The 15,501-nt window shown below is 34.7% G+C and overlaps 1 protein-coding gene and 1 pseudogene across 2 annotated transcripts in view; both read left to right on the top strand.

Annotated features, from left to right (window-relative positions):
* The window catches only part of MAN1A2 (mannosidase alpha class 1A member 2), a 160,980-nt gene that overhangs the window by 129,844 nt on the left and 15,635 nt on the right, over positions 1-15,501 (top strand). For both annotated transcript variants that reach the window (XM_032249606.1, XM_032249607.1), the window contains 2 exons: positions 556-728; positions 4,278-4,393. In XM_032249606.1, coding sequence (XP_032105497.1) covers positions 556-728; positions 4,278-4,393 — 289 coding nt within the window. The remainder of the gene's footprint in view (positions 1-555; positions 729-4,277; positions 4,394-15,501) is intronic.
* Positions 7,356-7,506, top strand: LOC116531248 (annotated as a pseudogene).

The following is a 15,501-nucleotide window of genomic DNA, read 5'->3' as shown; positions in this document are numbered from 1 at the left end:
TACCTGTGCTATAATTTTTGGCCACCATATTTTAAAATATCCATTCACTTTTCCTTAGTAGTTATTCTAGCTAAATGTATACTGTAATTATCTACAACTAAATCAGTTCATGATCTGAGCTCTAAAATATTTTCTTATATATGCGTATTATAGGAAAATGTCTTTAAAATTGCCTTAAAAATCCACATAGTATCATTATCTATATACTTTTATTTTGGACCACAATGGACTGTATAAGGTACAAATGTCCAGGTTTGCATTTGTTTCCAAAAGATTACTAGACTCTTATTGGTAGAAATAGATTTAGCAGATGTTAATACATATTATTCTGAGAAACATTTTAAATCAGAATAATAGGAATAGTTATAAGTCTATTTTAAGAAAACCAAATTAGGATCCTTTAAAATGACTTATTTTGCACTGAGTGCAAACAGCAATAATAAAAATAAACAACAAAAATTATTTCATATTCCATTCTTTCAGGGAAGAAAGAAGTCCTTGCAAACAAACTTAAATGGTTTATTTTGCTCAGTTATTTCTTTTGTCGTGTTACAGCATTAAAGCTAGGTCCTGAATCATTCAAGTTTGATGGTGCAGTGGAGGCTGTGGCTGTCCGGCAAGCTGAAAAGTATTATATCCTCCGTCCAGAAGTAATTGAAACCTACTGGTACCTGTGGCGATTCACTCATGATCCGAGATACAGGCAGTGGGGCTGGGAAGCAGCACTGGTAAATAAGCCAATATTCCACTTTATCTGTGAGAGTGTTGAGTCACGCCCTCCTATGATGCCATGCATCCTCACCCAAAATACTGAATGTTACCTCATTTTTAGTACCTGTAGGACAGTTTTTGTTTATCTGATGAAGAAAGTCTTAATTAGTCAATTTAAGTTTCTTGGCAGTAGAAATAAATCTTTTGATCCAGTTTTGTTCTCTGTTAGGGCTACTTTCCTACCAGTATTCACACATTATTACATAACTGTAGGGAGTCATTTAAAAGGCAGTTTTTCAGCACAATTCTAAAATTAATAGGTTAATTTTCTATTCTGTTCTCTTACTGCTTACTCACTGAAAAAATAACACTGCAAAATTGCCCAGTTTCACAGCCTGGGTAGATGACATCCTATTTACTTCAACATGTGTTCTGAATCATTCCTCAGAGCATCACTGTAAGAAGGAACAGTAAATGGTTAAAACTTTTCTAGGTTGAAAGGTTAAAAATGTATGTATATACATATATACATAGATATATTTCAAAGGAAGAATTTTTAATGGTTAGTAAGTAAAGGAAGAAAGTGGCTTACTCTTAAATGCTAGTCTTTCAGGGAATCCGTGGCTATCAGTACCTAGGGAGGAAAAAACTAGTCTTTTATGAAAGTATAGCTTATTTCCAGGGGTTAGGGGTTATTTTATTCTTTAAGATTTACTAATTATGATAAATAACACTAACTATGGTGACTATTGGTATTCTAATTGTTTATCTTACAATCTAGTTAGAATGACTAAGGACATCCCCAAAGAGGTCAGTAGTGCTGGTTAATTGCCCAGACAAGAATGTACGAGATATGTTTTAGGGCAAGATGTATACCAATTTATGTAAAGAGAATGGTTTCACAGTGGCAAAGCGGGAGAGAAGGTTGGAGGCATATGTAGACAGCCGTACACACCAAATCAAAAGTTCTTAGTTGTTCAAGAAAGAAGATGTATGTACACAACTTCCTTCCCCCAACACATGCTCTCTGAGTTTCTTCTGTCAGCTACTGTGTAAGTGCTGTCATATGGGAAGTGGTAAGAGGAAGTTCTTTGTTTGTCTAAAAAGCCCTTCAAATCTTATTTTCCTTTTTTTCTTACCAATTTCTGCCTGCAAAAGCTATCTGACTTTGAGATTTCCTTCTAGAACTGCTAAATGGTTTATAAGGGGGAACTCCTGAAGGCTTTTTTTTCAGTGTGGAGTAACAAAACAGAAGGATCTAATTGTAATCCACAAATTGGTGGGTTTGGGAGACCACTGCCATAACCTAGGAATAATGTGAGATCTTGAACTCAGGGAGTACACTTATTTTTCACTCGTCATTCAGACCTAGATAGTCCTCCCAGACTTTCATAATAAGAGCATATCAATGGAAGCAAGTGGTTGCTTACACAGGACAGGAACAGATTTAGCATTTATTGATGCTGCTTTTCCTTGGCCCCTTGGGTCCAGAATAGGGAGCACAGCTACTAGTGAAACTCTCTCTGTGTAGGAGGGTGCTGCCACAGTTGAGAAGACAGCCCAGCTATTGCCATAGTGGTTTGGGAATAGAATACACACACACTTCTGTTAGCAGTGGCTTACTAATGCTCCCGTAAATTAAGCACTGTTTTATATAAGGGAACTAGATAGGTAAAATGATCGTATAATGAACCTGTTTCACTTTAATGTCCCCTGATAGTTAATGCTACTTATTTAGAGGAATGAGGGAGATGTGACTGGATCCTGTGGGGAGTAGAAAGTGATGGCAGAAGCAGTTTTTATCATTGAAGAATAATTTAGAATAATTCATCCTTTCCTAAGGTCCTTTTCTCCTGTGTGCTTTTTTCAAGTATGGCCCCACTTTTATTTGTTAAGGAGAGGTGTGACAGAGTCAAACTTTAGCCTGTCTAAATTTGAAATATAGTAGGTAGAATTTTGCTTTTATATCCTATATGGACAAACACAAACTCAACATATAATTGGTCAAGAACAATAACTGGAATAGTTATGCTCTAAATTCAAGTTTCAGAAATGTGCAGTGATGAGAAGAGGGAGGCAAAAGAGGCGGTGTCACATCTTAAATAGTATTTGCTCACGCATCACTATTGGCCCTTCCTCTTGGGTGTGAAGAAAGTAAAGGGAAGGCGGGGTGCGGCAGAACAGCAGCATAGCATGTCTTCTGTAGCCTTAGCTGTTCATTCTGTTTACACATTCAAACTTCCAAACTTGCCGTCATGATTTAAATGTCTTAAAGATTAGTCATGCCTCCCCACTACTTTCTTATTATCCTTAAACTGTTTTGATAGTTCATATGGTGGTGAAGACACTTGATTATTATAAAGAAAAGTTCTCAAAAACTCTTGTATCCAAAATTTGTTTAGAATATATTAGAGAAAAGCACCACACCCTTTAAACTTAGCTGTAGTCAAAATGGAGCTATGAAATGAACAGATTAAATAAACACCCTTTAATGTTAATTAGCTTTTCATAGGAAGGAGAAACCCAGAAGAGTAAGAAAAGTAGCAAGACTAGGAACCATCAGCCGTGGCAGACAGCAACGATTATTTAATGTACTTAAACCAGGGTTAGGTAGAATAGAAAAACAAAACAACCACATGTGCTTCCCACTTTTCATGAATGGCTTAATTCTGGAGTGTGCAGTACCTGCAGAAGCATACTATTCGGTTGCTTTGAATTAAAAAATAAGGTTGTGAATACATTCCATTTCATTCAGTATATTTTATTTAGGCATGCCCCAAGATGCAAAAAAAAGTAAGAATTTTAACTTTCAGTCAAGCAGTAAAGCACAGTAGTTAATAATGTGGAGCAAATTACTCTGCACCTGTTTTCCCATCTGAAAAATGGAACTATTAACCTCATAGAGTTGTGAAATTCAAATGTGATTGTATTTAAAACTCTTAGGACAACTTTCAGCACATTAATACCTTATAATTGTTAACTCTTTATATTGTAATTATTATTGTAGTAGGTGGGCTCTTTCTGCCAGTTGATACCACCTGTGATGGCTAACTCATAGTATTATGATTATACAATGTCTGGCACATAATATGTTTTTAGTAAGTATTATCTCTTACTACGGTTACTATAGAGTCCTCCTACTAATACTTTTTTTTATCATGTTGTAGATTATTTGTCCTTGGGAGTGATAAAATTACAATAAAAATTTTTTAATTGAAACTGACCTCTATCTTGATTTGTCAGAATTCACGAACCTTTATTTTGCCAGACAGTCCCCTCATTTAGAAAGAATAGTCTAAATTTGATTTCTAAGTTAGGAAAATATAAGATGTCTTAAAAAGATTAAAGAGTTTTAGAGAGAGAGAAATTCTATAGGAAACATCCTGTTTCTCATGAGTTAATTTTTCCAGTGTGAGAATATTTCCTTTTGATAATACATTATTCTTAAACCATCAGATTTTCATACAGATCTTTATGAACTTTTGATTATTGTCCTTCAGAGTTTTGTTGTTCTCCAAAACTTGAAATTTTACAGAATTGCTTATTTTGTCTGATCTCTTTCATAGGCCATTGAAAAGTATTGCCGAGTTAGTGGTGGATTTTCTGGAGTCAAAGATGTGTATTCCTCTACTCCTACACATGATGATGTACAGCAGAGCTTTTTTCTTGCTGAAACATTAAAGTAAGTAGATAGCTTTAAAAAATGTTTTTATACTAGACTGGTTTTGCTGTGTGATCACTAGATGATGAATTACGACTGTGTGACAGGTTACACTAGTCTTATTTTAAATATCTTTATGTAATTGGGTCTGTAAATTTTTAGCTACATCTCAAAAAGAATGGCTTAGACTATAAGGTAGGTATTTTATCCAAAAAATTTTTGTTCTTTGCTTTTTAATGTGCATTAAAAATCACCTGGAATGCTTCTTAATACACAGGTAATTGGGTCCACAACCACAAAGTTTCAGTAGGCCTAGAGTGCGGCCTAAAAATTTGCATTTCTAACAAGCTCCCAGGTGATGCTATTAATGTTGGTCCTGGCTACTACGGCTAATGAAATCCGTTAGGAATAATCATGCAGTTTTGATAGCTCTAAATTACTGTTACCACTCATCCACCTGGTGAGGCTTACTGTAAAGGTACATGTAAGGAACAGTGGAATAGAGTAGACATATTTTGGTCTTATATTCAAAACCCCAGGTAGAGCTCTCTGTAAACAGACCTGGAGGAGATGGAGACTATAAATATGTCCACTTCCTTAAAGACTGACCAAGTAAATATCTGTTCATACTCTCTCTTAAATTTCTTATTTGTATTTCTTGCATATCTGTACATGAATGCCTTGTAAACATTTTATTTTTTCAACAAATGTGTATTACCAGGCACACTGTTCAAGTCATTTGAAGATGTTTCAATAGGCAAACAGGATAAAAATTCCTGCCTTCTGGATTTTACATTCTAATACACTTGTAGTTTACATTCTGGTATATTACAATTAAAATGTACCTATCTCAAACTAAGTTTCTAAATATTCATCCTAAATGCCTATCTTATTCTAATTTTTCATTTATTAGCCCTAGTACTGTTGTTTTCCTATCTTTTTAGCTTATAAAATATAGAATCATTTCTGCTTCCTCCTTTTAATATACCACCAATCCTTTATGCTTCTTTTATGTTTTTTAACTTTGTTGCCTCCTCTCCATTTGTACAGTTGACCATAGTCCATCCTCTTATTACTGCTGGGATGGTTTAGAACACCTGCCTGGTACTCAGTTTCCTACATCTGGATGTTTTTTATTCTGATTTATCCTGTGTGATTAGGCTTGAGACTGTGTAAGTTGAAAGAGCACTGGACTAGAAAATAAAGTGACAGGAATTTTCGTTGTACACTAGCTGTGTCTAGCTGAATGAACATGTCAAAATAAAATTTCTTTGCTTTCAGTTTACATGTCTATAAACTTATGGGATTTGGCCCAGATTATGTTTATCTCTCCTATTTTTTTTTTTTTTAAGACTTCAGAAAACTGTAAGCTAGTACCGTGGATATTTGTGTCTTTTCACCTAGTTTTGCCACATTTTCTTCTCTTTTTTTCTGTATACACTCACATATATACATAGCTTTACTTTTTTTTCACATTTTATTTTGCTGGACAACTTGATAGTAACCAACATTATATTTCAGCAATAACTTTCAAGAAAAATTTTTTATCTTACATAATCACAATTCAGTTCTCATACTTGTGAACCTTAATATTCATACAATACAGACCGGTGCGGTGGCTCATGCCTGTAATCCCGCCACTTTGGGAGGCCAAGGCAGGTAGATCTTGAGGTCAAGAGATCAAGACCATCCTGGCCAACATGTTGAAACCCCGTCTCTACTAAAAATACAAAAATTAGCTGGGTGTGGTGGTGCGTACCTGTAAATCCCAGCTACTCAGGAGGCCGAGGTAGGAGAATTGCTTGAAACGGGGATGTGGAGGTTGCAGTGAGCTGAGGTCATCCCATTGCACTCCAGCCTGGGACTCTAGCCTGGGACTTCAGAGCAAGACTCTGTCTCAAAAAAAAAAAAAAAAAAATTCATACAATACTGTCATCCGGTTTTCAAATTTCAGAACTTGAAATTCTACGGAATTGCTTATTGCTAAACAAAACTTTGAAGGGCAATAGTCATATATAGTCTCATTTTCAAATTTCTCCAATTGTTCAATAATATACTTTATTTTTGTTTAATGCCAATTCAGGATCCAATATGGGATTATTTGTTACATTTGGTTGTCATGTCTTTTTAGTCTCCTTTAATCTAGCACAGAGTTTTCCTGCTTTTCTTTTGTCTTTTATGAAATTGACATTTTTAAAGTATTCAGGCTAGTTGCTTTGAGGAATGTTCCTCATTTTAGATTTTTTTCTAATTGTTTATCATGATCAGATTTAGGTTAAACATTTGTAGCATAAATATTACATGGATCTGTGTTCTTATCATTGTATCCTTTAAAGAGACGCAACAGTTTAGCCCATTATTGGTGATTTTAAGTTTGAGCATAGGTAGATTTGATTATTGTTATGTAAACAATCTTTTTTCTTTTTGTCATTAATGACTTATATGTGGAGTGATAATTTTGTGACTGTATGAATATTCTTTTTCTTTGAATCCTAGATTCTATTCTTAAACTAACCTAATGTACATTCAAATATTTACATATATATAAAGTTTCTTCTGTTGCATTTAATTGTCTGTTTTATATTTCATTGCTTGTGGCAGGAATACCTTTATCCTTTCTATTAATTAATGCCTCTCTCTCATTTCTAATTTCGGTTCAAATTTCACCTCTTCCAGACTGGCTTTCATAATTTATTCTCAAATAACTCATCACTACAAACTTTGAGCACTTTAGCACATGGCATAGGGCTGGAAACAGATGGTAGGCTGCCTCATCCTCTTCCAGTACCTGTATGGAATATCACCAGTTAATCTTGGCACTTTTCCCTGCCACGTTCAGACAGAATTCTGCTCAACACAACAGTAGGCTAGGTAACCAGTCATTTATGTATATATTATATATTTGCTATAGTATTTGCTTTTAGAAAAACACATCTGGAGCAATGAAAGTGAAAAAGATCAAACAAAAAGAAACATACTAATAATAATTACCTGGCAGGGAAGATGCCATGATCACAAAGGTAGTTTTCCCAAGGTTGCACTCCGAATTTGTTGACCCCTACAATTTCCTCAAATGTGGGAAATTCGACTGCATAATTTCTGGTAGTTGGGGACTGCGTTCAGTCTTTCCCCTGGTTAAAAAAAAAAAAAAAAAAAAAAGAGAAACATACTAATAATTATAACATCACCTAGGCTAAGAAATTTGTTACAATTGAGCAGTACATTCAGCATTGTGCTTCCTGGCAGCTAAAGCAAAAAGGAACCATTCTGCGTAGTGTCATTATCACCTTTGGGGGTTGAGGGAGCATATTACTTTGACAAATGAGATAGAATTTTTTATGTTGCTGCATTATAAAATGACAACTTGGAATACTCTATAAAAATATTGAACTATTTAAGTGAACCATAAGAAATTACCCTTTTAAAAAGCTGAAAATATTTGAATATTGGCAATTTAATATGGTTCAACCTAATATATAATGGTAATGGTAAATATTTTCAAACAGTGATCTTAGAGAAGATGCAAAAACATTCAATCTGATTTGCTCTTTATAAAAATTGATGGCGGCCGGGCGCAGTGGCTCATGCCTGTAATCCCTTTGGGAGGCCGAGGCGGGCAGATCACAAGGTAAAGAGATCGAGACCATTCTTGCCATGATAAAACCCCATCTCTACTAAAAATACAAAAATTAGCCAGGTGTGGTGGCACTCGCCTGTAGTCCCAGCTACTCGGGAGGCTGAGGCGGAAGAATCACTTGAACCCAGGAGGCGGAGGTTGCAGTGAGTCGAGATTGCGCCATTGCACTCTAGCCTGGTGACAGAGCAAGGCTCCCTCTCAAAAAAAAAACTGATGGCATAATATTAAAATACAATTGAATACAGTCATTTCTGTGAAGATCTGAATTATTGTAGCTGTAGTCTTATAATTTTCTTATTGTAAAAATAGAACTTAAAACTTTATAAAGGAATGAAGATAAGTATGATCCCTTAAATATTTCTCAAATATCAGTTAATGTAAATAGGCTTTGTCAGAAGCTGTCAATTTAAGATTTTACATTTTACCAAATGGTGGAAATTCATTGTGAATTTATTAAAAGGCAACAACCAATGTGTTTTAGCTACCAGAGATGGAAACACTGTCACAGCACTGGCAAAGTTAAATGAAAAAGCCTGTATTCTTGATCTAAGTCGAGGGTCATTTTACCTTTTACATTTTGTCATAAGTGCTATACTATCAATTAGGTATTGCTATATATAATACTTTTTTTTCCCAGAAGAGGCCATGTCTCCCACTTTTCGGTTTCCCTCATTAGTCCTTACTTTATTTATTAATGTTTATCTAGCATATAAACTGATGGCATAACAAAAACTATGTAATGAGGAAGATCAAAGATAGATTCCTCCAAAGATTCTAAAACTCATATACTCTAGTACAGGAAATAAAACACATGGAATATATATAACAAATTTTAAATACATTAGGTGTGTAAGTGAAATATTAACAAAATACAGAAGTCTTTTAGAGACGCAAGAGTTTGCTTAACATGAAAAACACAAAGGAAGACTTCCTGGAAGTAGTAGCATTTGAACCAGACTTGAAGGCAAGACAGGTAAAACAGGATGAACTGGTATTCAGGGGAATAGCTATAAGGTAGACAATGGGATATTCAGAATGAGATGAGAGCTCTAAAGGTGTAATTGACAAGCCTGAATATCTAATTAGATATAAGGAGATTCAGTAAGAAGGAAGAATCAGAGATAATGTTAAAGTTTTTAGTGCCAACCTGACTACAGTTTCTAATCAGCATATTAGTGCCTTACTTTTAAATATTAATAAACAGTATTGACTTAGAAATGTTTATTCAACTGTAAACATGTAAGATTTGTACGTGTTTGTGTATGTATGTTATAGTGATTTTTAAAGTTCAAAATATGAATATAACAAGGTAATTTAAGAAAATACCCCAAAACAGAAGGATATGTTTCCAGCTTGAAAGAACCATCAAGATCCCAGCACAGCAGATGAAAACAGACCCACACCAAGGCACAGCACCTTAGAATTTCAAAACCCTTGGGGTAAAAGAAAGTTCTCACAGCTTCCACAGGGTGAGAGAATAGAATAAAGTCTTGGAGATCTGGAATGGCTTCAGACTTCTCAAGAACAGTCATGAAAGCTAGAAGCATTAGAGCAGCTGATTAAAAATTATGAGAGAAAATTCATTCCAACTTAGAATTCTGAGTTTTTAGCCATGTAAAGTCTCAAAAATCCACTTCCAGTCCTTTTTCTCAGTTGTTTTTGGAGGATATGCTCTATGAAAATTGGACATAAACCAAAACAGAAGACATGAATGCAGGGAAGAAGTGAAAGGAAGATTAAGGGAATAATATAGAGAGAAGTTGAGGAGGACAGAGGCTCCAGAGAGATTTCTTCAAGATTAAATTTATAGACTGCTCATTTCTGAATATTTTGAGGGGAGATTTAAACAGTTGGTGAAGATTGTAGGTGCATTATTACTACTATATAAAGTCAGCCTGCTTTTTAAATAAGGGGAGGAGTTGTGCAAGAAAGGAAAAGCCGTGAATAGCTTTTTGTTAACATATGAACTTGTTTAAAGACACTTGGTTGGAGACTTGTTTTGTTAGAAGAGCTAAATGGTGTTACTGCCCCCTTTCTTCAGCTGCAAGAAATAGAAATATGTTCTTTGATAATGGCTTTTGTCCCTCCAAGGGACTGTCTTTTCATTGTTTCAGTGAAATAGCAGTTGGTCAAAAGTCCCTTAAGCTAAAAGAATTGTGAGGAAAGTAGCAGATAGAACACCGAGATTCCTAGGAGCAGTTCTCTAGCAGCAGCACTTGAATTGTTTAATGAGTATCTCCCACATGGATTCTCTGTAGTTCTGTCACTTTATAAGCCTCTTATGAACAACTTTGAAGTAATGTGTTATTTTATATATGTACCTTAGTGTCTACACCCATTCACCTAGATTTTTCATTGAACTAGGTTTTCATTGCACCTTACCTCAATTCTGTTGCATATTTATTTGAAGATTGAGAAAAGTATACATGTTAACCATTTTTTCTGAGTTCATATATATTAGGCATTAGGCAGCTTAGAAATCACAGGTTAGTTGGAAACATAGCCTTAACAAATTTGTTATTAAAGGTAAGAGAAATAGTATAAAATTAAGATCAAGTTTATGACCACAGCATGTCTCCTTTCACTGGTATCAAAGTCTCAGTGGCAGAAGTTACGTCTGTGTCTCTTGCTTGTGTGCCTTTTTCCTCCCTATCTCTTGAAATTCAAACTTTGAATATACTAGTAAAATTCTGGAAAGCTATGTAAGAATATGTCCGTAATCTTAATCAGAGTTATGGAATAAGATTAATGTACAAAGATGTTTATTGCTGTTATAAAAATAAGGGTCATTATTTGTTCAATAATAGCCGAATGGTTAAATAAATTATGACACATCCACAGTAGTATCATGAAGCCAAAACAATGTATTTTTATAGACTTTTCAGAGTATAATAGTAAGTGGGCTATTAAGACCACCTGCGCATATGTAACACATAGACAAACATGTTAATAATATTTCAACAATATCAAAATGTAAACTATAGTTTAGCTTAATTGAAGTTATTTTCATTTTTAAAAATATTTTTTGTTTTTGCCTTTGTAAATATTTAAAAACATCTTTAAAAATTATCTATTTTGAAGAAAAAAAAGTAAGGCTGGATCCCTGCTAAATACCAGAAATAATTTTCTATAGAGCAAAGCTTTAAATATTAAAAAAAGAAATAAAATCATGAAACAATTGAAAGGTTTTTTCTAACTCTGGGGATGTAGATGTCATGATACAAAACCCAGAAATCATGGAAGAAAAGATTGAAACTTTAATTACATAAAAATAGAAAACATTTGTAAGAAAAAAAGAGCACTAAACAAGGTAAAAGACAAATGGCACAGTGGGAAAGCATTTCTTAAAATTAGAAGTTGTTAAGAAAAAATACTAAGCTTAAAAAATAAGTAGAAGCAGTTCTTAGAAAAGAAATGGCTATAAACACATGAAGAATGCTTGATCCACTTGTAAGAAATAAATGAAATAAAACTAAACATCAGATACTGTGTCTTATTTACTATCACACTGCTTAAGATTTTAAAAGTTTGTGTTCTAGTGTTGACAAGGATATAAGAACCTAGTCACTTTCAAACACTGGAAGTGAGAGTACACTGGAAGTATATTCTTTTTTGTTGTTGTTAAGGAAGCAGGGACCACCTGTGGCCCCTCACCCCACTTGGAAGAATGTTCTTAAAATATCCTTAAGTGTGTGTTGTCAGTACTTCATTTGTCCTGATAGTCTGTGTGAGATACTAATATCCTGAGTGCCTTAGTGTTTGAGTTAGAACAACCATGCATGCAGTCAACATGTTTGTGCTATACATAACAGCATAGCACTTGTCATATTAAAATCAATTGTGTAAACACGGTGATGCATAGCTCTACAACAATATATAATTTCTCAAAAATTAAGGCTAATATTGTTTTTAATACAGCTTTTTTTGAATTATAAAAATAGTATGTGGCTATTGCAAAACAAGTTAAATATTATAGAACTGAAAAAATGCCAAAAAAAGATAAGTTCTTATGTATGCCTCTCATCCAGTCTCACTCCCTACAGAGAATAATTACTAAATAGTTTTTGAGATATATCCTTCTGGAAATTTTCTGGGCATATGCAAATATATAAAAATATATATTTATAATATATCCTTTAACTTTTTTTCTCCATATATAAGATTATGTATACCTATTTTTCTGAAACTTGCATTTTTATCTTTTTATCTAGGAAAGGTTCCCATACTGGCATATATAAATCCACTGAGGAATGTTTTATAATTTATTTAAGCAGCAGCTTATCGTTAGTTATTAAGTTGGTTCTGGTTTTATAAACAGAGCTGCAGTGAATGCCCTTTTACATATATCTCTGCTCCCTGCTTGAAGATAATTGTTGCTTAGATTCCTAGAAGTGAAATGGATGCCTAGGGCAATGGTATATGCATTTGTTATAAATAGAATTAATCAAAATAAGCTGAGAGAGCTAACTCTTCAGAAAACTTCTCAGAAAGTTTTAGAAAATTAATTAGAAATGGTTAACATCAGATGGGTATTTGACAAATATAGAAACGTTTACACAGTATCTGATAGTGTATAGTAAGATTTGAATGAACAGATCTTTTGTTTTTAAGTAAATCTTACCTCCTACAACAGAATAAATCACTTAAAACTTGTTTTCTGTAGGTTAAGAACATAGATGAAAAGTCAATCAGATTCTTAGGAAGTAAATGGAATCAGTGTTTCAGTGTGTGCTCACACTTTTAAACTAGTGCTTTTGGAATCCTTAATACCTCTTTATTCTTTATCAAGATGTGAGCTCTTTTTCTACTAAGTAGTGATTAAAATATGTAGACAATACACTGTAATATATGAAACAAAAATGTGTGCCAGCTGTTTTGTGTGCTAGGGCTATGTCAGTGACTATAATAGAATAATCTTAACATAAAAGATCTTATATCCTAAAAATTTCATTCACTCTCTTGCTAACTTATAATCACTCTGTTTTGAGTGCCTGCCTGTAAAAATCTGCCCTCTGTGTGTTATCCAAACACTTCATTATTCTCTTTCCTGTCCTTCTTTCTTCTTCTTCGGAACACCATCACCCTTTGCCTCAGTCCATTCTCACACTCCTATACAGAACTGCCAAAGACTGGGGAGTTTATAAAGAAAAGAGGTTTAATTGACTCACAGTTCTGCATAACTGGGAAGCCTCAGGAAACTTACAATCATGGCAGAAGGGGAGGCACGCTCGTCTTACATGGTGGTAGGCAAGAGAGAGCATGTACAGGAGGAACTGTCTAACGCTTACAAAACCATCAGGTCTCATGAGAACTCACTCTTTATCACAAGAACAGTAGGGGGAGACTTCCCCCATCATCCAGCCACCTCTTTCCACATGTGGGGATTATGAGGATTACAGTTTGAGATGAGATTTGGTTGGGGACACACAGCCAAACCATATCGCCATCTGACATAGGTGTGTGTTGTTGTTTGGTAGAGATCTGTATCTTGCTATGTTGCCCAGGTTGGTCTTGAACTCCTAGGCTCAAACAATCCTCCTGCCTTAACCTCCCAAAGTGCTGGGATTATAGGTATGAGTCATCACACTGAGCCTAGTTGTGTGTTTTAATCTATCTTCTTCCAGTAGAATGTAAGCTTCATAGCTGTAGAGACTTTTCCTTTTAACTACTGTGATCTCCCTAACACCTAGCACATGAGACACTCAGTAAATATGTATTGAGTTTGTTGATAAATTTTTAGCCTGTTAGGCAAGAAAAACTGTTGGCTGTTTGCATCTTTACTCTGATTACTCTTAAGTAGTAGTTTTTAATTATATCATTTTATCATTTTCTGTTGTGTTTTTTAAAGCATTACTTGATCATCTGGTATACAGTTTCAAATTGTTCCCTTACTCCATGTTATTTTCCTTGCTTTACTTTCCTTCATAGCACCTATCTTCCAACATAACACATAATTTTCTTAAATATTCCCCAGTTAGAATATAAGCTACATAAAGAGTTTACAGCATTTTCGTATATCCTGGTTATTGTTTTATCCTCAGTATCTACAGGAGGGCCACAGATATAATATGTATTTCAGTGTTAAATGTTTGCTGAATAAATGATTGTATCATTTGATTTCAAAGGAGACAGCTAAAAAACCCCAGCAATTTTATAAGATCTTGTGTATAATAAAAGTAGGAGGGGAAGAACAAGAGAATAATGGACCTACTTTATTTCCTGATTGGGGCTTAGGGCTTGATCTCAGAATTCACTCAGTGTTAGGAGGTAGCTGATAATCAGTCAAAGAATTGATAAAGCAAGAAGAAGAGACCCAAGGCAAGATGGGGAAGCTGAGGATGTCAGGGCCGCGGATTTGTTTTCAGTGGAGAGTCCAAGGTCCAGATGCCCACATAAAGAAGAAAAGAAGAAACTGTACAAACCAACTGTTGTTAGAGTTACATAAAGTTGGTAACCTAGAAAAGTGGTTCTCAAACTTCAGTGTGCATGAGAATCATCTGGAAGGCCTCTTAAAGCAGGGCATGCTAGGCTCTCTTGACGAAGTTTCTGATTAATAGATCTAGAGTGGGGCCTAAGAATTTGCATTTTTAACAAGTTCCCAGGCGCTGCTGATGCAGCTGGTCTGGGGAAATCACACTTTGAGAACCGCTGACATCCGTGACTGGGTAAAACATTTATGGAAGCAATTAGGGATTAATGAATTAACTATACAGGCAGAGAACCTAGCAGACCGTAAAGTCAGGTGGGCAAGTCTTTGCTTAACTGCTCTATTTATGTACTTCAGTCTCTTCAAATAGGCGTACTGGAAGACGAGAATCATGGTCTCCACATTTTTAAGTGCCTCCTATGTCCTGTCGCTGTACAATCTATTAGGCACTGGGATACACACACACACACACAGAGGAACACACAGTGAATTTCACTTGTACTATTTAATATAAGCATTTTCCAGTTTGAAAAGTTTAATCTTTGAAGTATGCTTGCCAATTTCTTTGCCAATTTCTTTTGCTACGGTAGAGGGAGCTACAACCCAAATTGTACTTACGTAGCAGTAACATAATAAGGCTATCCTTTTTCATCTTTGTTCATTAGTTTATTTTTTAAAAACTTTTAAAATCAGCTTTACTGAAATGCATTAAGTGTACAGTTTATTGCATTTTGGCGAATGTTTAAATCTGGATAAATATCAGCCTTAGTGAATATATGGAACATTTCCATTCTAATTTTGCAGTGAGTGCCACCCACCCCAAACTCTTACCTGCTTTCTGTCACTATAGGTTGCTGCTTGTAGAATTTCATATAATTTGAATCATGCAATATTCATTAGGAGGTAAAGGAGAATCATTGTTTAAAGGGTATAGAGTTTGAGTTTTACAAGGTGAACAGTGTGAATATACTTAACACTACTGAACTGTACACTTAAAAATGGTTAAGGTGGGAAATTTTATGTTATGTGGTGGCTTTTGCCAAAACAACATTTGTTTTATGTCTG

This window comes from Sapajus apella, unplaced genomic scaffold, assembly GCF_009761245.1.
Source record: "Sapajus apella isolate SASKATOON/1434 unplaced genomic scaffold, GSC_monkey_1.0 scaffold69, whole genome shotgun sequence".
NCBI classification, from domain to species: domain Eukaryota; kingdom Metazoa; phylum Chordata; class Mammalia; order Primates; family Cebidae; genus Sapajus; species Sapajus apella.
The sequence above is the reverse complement of the archived record's forward strand: the minus strand, read 5'-3'. Positions and strand labels throughout refer to the sequence as shown.